A 6132-nucleotide genomic window follows, 5' to 3' on the forward strand; every position below is an offset into this window, starting at 1 on the left:
CGCCCCCCAGGAAGCTCCCCCAGAGGCTCCCTCCGAGGCTCCCTCCGAAGCTCCCGAAGGCCCCGCCCCTATGGCTATCTTCTCCGCCCATACGCGCTTGGAGAGCTCAGAGTCGCTTCCGGGACAGAGGGCGGAAAAGATGGCGGCGCCCATGGAGCTGTACTGTTGGGCTGGCGGCTGGGGTTTGCCGTCCGTGGACCTGGAGAGCCTCATCGTGCTGGTGAGGACGGGAATCCTGCTGGGCCGAGGAGCCGGGGACGCTCCGGGGCCGGGGAGGTGAGCCCGAGGTCGGATACAATAGACCCGGCGCGGGTGGCAATGGGGAAACTGAGGCAGGAGGTAAGCGTGCCGAGGCCGAAGTGTGCATCGGTGACTCCCGCCCAGCTGCGTGGTCCCGTGCAAGGGGAACAGGGGCCCGAGTGAAATCCTGCTTCTGCCATCTTGCGCACTGCGTGACCTTGGCAAAATGGATTCACCTTCCAGGGCCTCAGTTTCCCTCTCTGCATCAGAATCTGAACTAGAATCCAGTTCTCAGATGATCCTCGGACAGTCAGGTGTTCTCTAAGAACCCTTATCCTACAGCAGGGTAGAGCCCAAGATTTGGTATCTGAAGATCTAGGTTCAAATCCTGGCCATGTGACCTTGGACTTTGCCTCCCTGAGCTTTGGTTTCTTCATTTGTAAAAGAAGAGGGTTGAACCAATAAGATACCCCTCAGGTTTGATAGAAAACCACTTGTCTTGAGGACTAGAAGTGTTTTAGTGTAAATAGCTGGTCTTGACTCTTGTCACTTATTAGGTGTGTAACTGTGGATAGGGCACTTTATATCACTAGATCTGAGTTTCCTCACATATAAAAGGAAGTTGAGAAGAGGCAGTGTGATGTGGTGGGCTTTCTGGAAATCAAGAATTTTTGAGTTCAAGTCCTTCCCTCTTAACACCTACCAATCATGTCGACTGAGGCAAGGCAGCAGTAAGATAACAAATGACAGTGGAGTTTCTGAACTGCATTGGTACAGGGAATTTCCACAATCAGAACTGGCTGTACCTATAACTTCATAAATCCATTAGGACCTCCAAAATGGGAGATGAACTAAGATGGTTTATGAAGTAATTTCCATTTGCAAATCCTATCATACTTCAGAGTCCACACATGCTCTAACAGTGTGCCCAACCTCAAATATTGTCATTCACCAAAAAAAAGCATTGTCACATGTGGTACATGGAGGGACAAAGGCTCTGTCCTGAGTCTCAGACCATTGTCTTTCTCTCCCCATCCTGGCAGTGCCTTCCATCCACTCTTCCTGACAGACACATCCTAAGCTCCTCTTGAGCTGACCCACCTGATGGGCACTGCTTCACTGCCTCATCCCTTCCTTCCCTGCAGACTTATGCCAGATTCACTGGGGCCCCTCTCAAGGTACACAAGATCACCAACCCCTGGAAGAGCCCCTCAGGTACCCACTGATACCAAATGGTTGGGCAGGGGGGAAGAGTGGGGTGGGCTTTACTTAAGAGGAGAAGAAATGGAGTCTGATTGTATTTGTAAAGAGAGTTTCTAGGAAGAGCTTCATTCTCCCCTCCTCAGTGTCTTGCAGACCTTGGAATATAGTGAATTTCACTTTATTTTACGTATAAGTTCTTATCAAATGTTTGCTAAATGCATGCACAAAATACTTTCATAACCATATGTTTCTCTTTCTATTCCAGGAACTTTGCCTGCTCTCCGGACACCTGATGCTAGCATCATCTCACAGCCACACAAGATCATCACTCATCTAAGGAAACAGGTCTGGTACAGGCATTCTGAGCCAGAGGGATATTGGTGGCTAGTTGGACAGAATACTTGTCCTCCATTTTCAGTTTTGCTTTTTGTAAAGAGTGGAAGGGTTGAGGGAATAACAGAGGGTTTGTGGACAAAGGATGAAAGCAAATGAAAAGATCTGGGTAAAAAGGAAATTGGGTCATATGATCTTTGGGAACTGAAGTAAGACATGGGTCCAGGAAGTAGAGGGAGTAGGAAAATTATAATACCAGGATGGGTGAGGAAAGGTTGAGACATAAACTAGGCATAGTGCTGGAGGGAAGAATGTGAAGAGGAAAGTTTCTTGGATATGAGAAGAGATGGCTAAATTTTAGCAGAGAGTCAAGCATGGTAGTCAGGGGAAGTCTAAAGTTAGTTGGACTCTGGTATTGAGATGACTGTGTAGATTTTTTTACAAGGGTTTTGTTATTTTTTTTAGTGAAGGAGAAGGGGAGGTTGAAGGGAGAAAAAATATAAGCTTGATAATTGAAAAATATTTAAAACAAAATAGAAAAGATTATGGCTTAAAGGGTCACAAAAGGGGTGGCCATTCTGCCATATTAGGGTCCCCTGGGCTCCTGAGGAAATACAGAGACAAACTTGTTCCTGGGTATTGCTCTGGCCTCTCTGTGGTATTTATATGAGTGTAAAAAGGGGCAGGCTGCTGTCAGAGAGGAGCCTCCGGTAGGCATAGTGCCAGCTTTCCGTGGAAACTCTGGGAGCCACTCCGAGTTTGTGGCTGGGCCTCCCTTCCTCCAACAGGCACAAGGCTCTGTCGGCTGGCAGGTTCTAAGAGGTGGGCACTCTGCCAACACCAACAGGCCAATGACTGGGTCCAGACATGGGGGCCGTAGGGAAGGGGAAATCTTTATTCCAAACCCAGAGCCATTCTAGGTTTACCATTTGGGATAACCAGGAGAGTTTCTTAGGGAAAGTCTAGGGGCACAAAGTCTAGGCTCCCCAATAATATCTACTTCACAACTGCTTCCTCCACAGAAATACAATGCAGACTATGATCTTTCAGCCCGGCAAGGGGCAGATACCTTGGCCTTCATGTCATTGCTAGAGGAGAAGTTGCTGCCTGTCTTGGTAAGAGTGCCTGGGCTTTTGAGGTGCCCCCCCCCCCGGTCTGGCCCCTAATCCCTTGTTTTCCCTACTACTTGACAAAGATTTCCAGGGCTAGATAGCCCAGAGATGCCGAGAACACAACACAGATATCCTTGATGATGGAGCTCCCCAGATGCCTGGACAGTCATCCCTTCCCTCCCTTCCTCCCTTCCCTCTTTTAGATCCATACTTTCTGGGTTGATGCCAAGAACTATGTGGAGCTGACTCGAAAGTGGTATGCTGAAGCCATGCCCTTCCCCCTCAACCTGTTTCTACCAGGCCGGATGCAGCGCAAACACCTAGAGCGGCTCCAGCTCTTATGTGGGGAACGGAGGCCAGAGGAGGAGGAAGAAGTAGAGAAGGAGGTGCCTTTGGGACAAGGGTTACAGGGAGGGGAGGGTGAGGCTTCAATAGTTTCTGGGGGCCAGGGGCTGGCTGGGTCAAAAATGTGTTGAGTGGGACATGGAATTGCACTCTCAAAGAGATGAGACCACCTGTGCCTTTGTTCCTAAGGCTGCCTTATTCTTTGTGCCATTCCCTTCCCCCCTGCTCTTAGCTGTATCGAGAGGCCCGGGAGTGCCTGACCCTGCTCTCTCAGCGCCTGGGCTCCCAGAAGTTCTTCTTTGGAGACTCGTGAGTGATCCTAGAGAGGCATTTAAGGAAAGGGCAAAAGTGGGCAAGGAACTGTGAGAAAGTTTAGGAGGATCAGGGAGTGGGCTAATTTGGAGACCATGAGGCTTTCTGCTTGGTCATGGGCGAATAACAGAAGGATGCTTATATGGGCAAAAGGAGAGGGAGGGCTAGATGGGTTTGGCAAAAGGATGAGATATCCTGTCCCCTTCCAGGGGGAGCCAGGTTGTTTGAGGTAAGTATAAGGTTTGGGTGACAGTGGGGCTGTTTGTAGGGCCAGGGAATCCATCCTGGTGGGGAAAGGGTTGTGTAGCCAGCCAGGTCTGTGGAGTTGTGATTTAACTGGGCTGCAGTCCCACTCAATGTGCCCTTTATCCAGTGTTGGGACAGAGCCCCATTCAGGGCTCTCCCACCACTAGCACCTGGGAGACTTAACATATATCTAAGACTGTGCTTTTCTGTCTCCATACCCAAGTCCACTCCAGCTCTGGCCCTGACTGCTTACCCCAGGCATGTCATTATTCTCTCTCTACATCTCCATTTTTAGCAAATCTTTAGCCCCAATCTCTGTATTTCCCTGATTTTCTGTACCATTTCTGCCCTAGTCCTGCCTCCCTGGATGCTTTTGTCTTCAGTTACGTGGCCCTGCTGCTTCAGGCTAAGCTGCCGAATGGGAAACTACAGGCCCATGTTCGAGGGCTGAGCAACTTGTGTGCATATTGTACGCACATCCTCAGTCTCTACTTTCCTTGGGATGGAGGTAAGATGGAAAGGTATTGGTGAAGGGCAGAATATGCAGAAATTTTGTCTTCTGATCTCATTGTTTAACATTTTCCCCTTCTCTTCCTCTCCCTCAGCTGAAGCACCACCCTCACGCCCAGCACCTTCAGCTTCAGAGACCGATGAAGAACCATACCGACGAAGGGGGCAAATCCTGTCAGTGTTGGCCGGCTTGGCAGCCATGGTGGGCTATGCCCTGCTCAGTGGCATTGTGTCTATACAGCGGGCAGCTCCTGCTCGACCATCAGGCACCCGGGCTTTGGGTATTGCTGAGGAAGAGGAGGAGGAATAATATTCTGATGTTCCCAGGACTTACTTTTCTACTGCTGTGCATTCCAAACAGCCCCTGGTCTGTTCCCCTTTTGGGTACTTCCAGAGATGGGGTGGTCATCTTTACCCTCTAGAATAAATTTGCTCACAGTGGCCTGGCATCAGTCTCTCCCTTTAGTGCCCATCTATATGGTCCTTGGTTATTAGCACCAAAGAATCCTCTCCCAGAATACCTGACTTCTTTAATTGCCCATGTCTCTGGGAAAGTATTCCACCCCCCAACTATTAATTGTCTGGTTTTCCCTACCTTCTTGGTCTTTGCTGGTTTTAGCCCCATCTCTACTACCCTCTCCCCTGAATTTGCTGTTTGTACAGACAGTGAGCTCACTGTGGGCACAGGGCCAGTTTCCATAGCCAGCACAGAGCACACACTCATACATCTATGCTGGAGGGGACTGGGGCTTTCCCCTCCCCTTCCCCTAGGGGCCTCAAGCTCCTGGCACTGACTGGAGGGGAGATTGAGTCACCCAAACCACAGCCCAGCAATTTATATCTTCCCCCTACTTTCCTTAACCCAGCCCCTGCTTCAGGTTTCTCCAGTCAGAAGCCGTGGATAAGTTAGTTCCATCCTTTATTGCCCACTACCCATGCACAGCTGTCCCCATGCCCACTTCATTACTGGCGCTTCCAGAGGTATGTCTGAATGGAGTTTGCAGGTGCCAAAGTTTGCATGAAGCCCACAGCAGGATCAGCAATGGTAAAAGGTTGGTCCTGGGAAGAGCTGAAGAAGAGAGAATCAAGTCAAAGAATGCTCCCCCTTGTGGGCACCGGAGCATAACCATCCTGGAGCCCCAGAGATCCTTGGGCCTCCTAGTGTTCACACAGTGCCCACCTTCCCAGGCTACTCACCTATTGAGCACGACTAACACCACGGCACCATCAGGGCGCAGTAAGGCCACTGTCTCCAAGTTGTGGTTCTTATTGGCCTCCAGTCCTATTCTCTGGGAACCCTCAGGAATGAACTTGCTAGATACAAGATTGACATCATCAGGGCTCCAGCCCTCATACATCTGGCCAGAGCTCCTGGCTGCTCTCTGAGAGGAAATCTCCAACTTCCTTCTCTATGTCCAAGGAAGCACAGCACAGAGGACAGACTGTTGGACTTGGGAGTCAACAAGAGCCAGGTTCAAATTTGCCTCAGATATTTACCCAGCTGTGTGCCCATGGGCAAGTCACCTAATTCTAAAGGGTAGACTAGAGATCTCTCAAGTTCCTTGTAACTGCATGAACCTGTCCCTTCTGACCCCACCATCTTAGTGACCAGAAGTGGAACTCTGATTCTCTCTTCTGACTCAGAAAACAAGAATAACCATTGGCCTAATCAAATATTGGCCTGGTACCCCAAATATTCTATTGGAAAACATCCATTCCAGGGCCACACACATGGCATTCCCTTCCTTGACTGAATTTTGCTTCATATAACCCTCTACTTCAGATTTGTCCCCTCCCTCTCTCTCTCTCTCTCTCTCTCTCTCTCTCTCTC

The 6132-nt window shown here is 49.7% G+C and overlaps 2 protein-coding genes across 2 annotated transcripts; one reads left to right on the forward strand and one right to left on the reverse strand.

Annotated features, from left to right (window-relative positions):
* The first annotated feature begins 124 nt into the window (after positions 1–124).
* On the forward strand, positions 125–4742 carry MTX1 (metaxin 1). The gene is made up of 8 exons (XM_044684626.1): positions 125–220; positions 1386–1455; positions 1709–1788; positions 2799–2891; positions 3092–3274; positions 3466–3542; positions 4145–4299; positions 4397–4742. The coding sequence occupies exons 1-8, from the start codon at positions 140–142 to the stop codon at positions 4609–4611; spliced, it is 954 nt and encodes a 317-aa protein (XP_044540561.1). The 5' UTR covers positions 125–139; the 3' UTR covers positions 4612–4742.
* Positions 4743–5203: 461 nt separating this feature from the next.
* Positions 5204–5709, reverse strand: LOC123255913 (lysosomal acid glucosylceramidase-like). The gene is made up of 2 exons (XM_044684627.1): positions 5499–5709; positions 5204–5370 (listed from the first exon to the last, which is right to left on the reverse strand). The coding sequence occupies exons 1-2, from the start codon at positions 5657–5659 to the stop codon at positions 5265–5267; spliced, it is 267 nt and encodes an 88-aa protein (XP_044540562.1). The 5' UTR covers positions 5660–5709; the 3' UTR covers positions 5204–5264.
* Positions 5710–6132: the final 423 nt, after the last annotated feature.

The sequence above is a fragment of the Gracilinanus agilis genome, unplaced genomic scaffold, assembly GCF_016433145.1.
Source record: "Gracilinanus agilis isolate LMUSP501 unplaced genomic scaffold, AgileGrace unplaced_scaffold54036, whole genome shotgun sequence".
NCBI lineage: Eukaryota > Metazoa > Chordata > Mammalia > Didelphimorphia > Didelphidae > Gracilinanus > Gracilinanus agilis.

Coding starts and splice junctions, on each gene's coding strand:
- MTX1 (XM_044684626.1), top strand. CDS start 140: ATGGCGGCGCCCATGGAGCTGTACTGTTGGGCTGGCGGCTGGGGTTTG. Junction 221..1,385: donor TGGAGAGCCTCATCGTGCTG/GTGAGGACGGGA, acceptor CCTTCCCTGCAG/ACTTATGCCAGATTCACTGG. Junction 4,300..4,396: donor CTACTTTCCTTGGGATGGAG/GTAAGATGGAAA, acceptor CCTCTCCCTCAG/CTGAAGCACCACCCTCACGC.
- LOC123255913 (XM_044684627.1), bottom strand. CDS start 5,659: ATGTATGAGGGCTGGAGCCCTGATGATGTCAATCTTGTATCTAGCAAG. Junction 5,371..5,498: donor GTGTTAGTCGTGCTCAATAG/GTGAGTAGCCTG, acceptor TCTCTTCTTCAG/CTCTTCCCAGGACCAACCTT.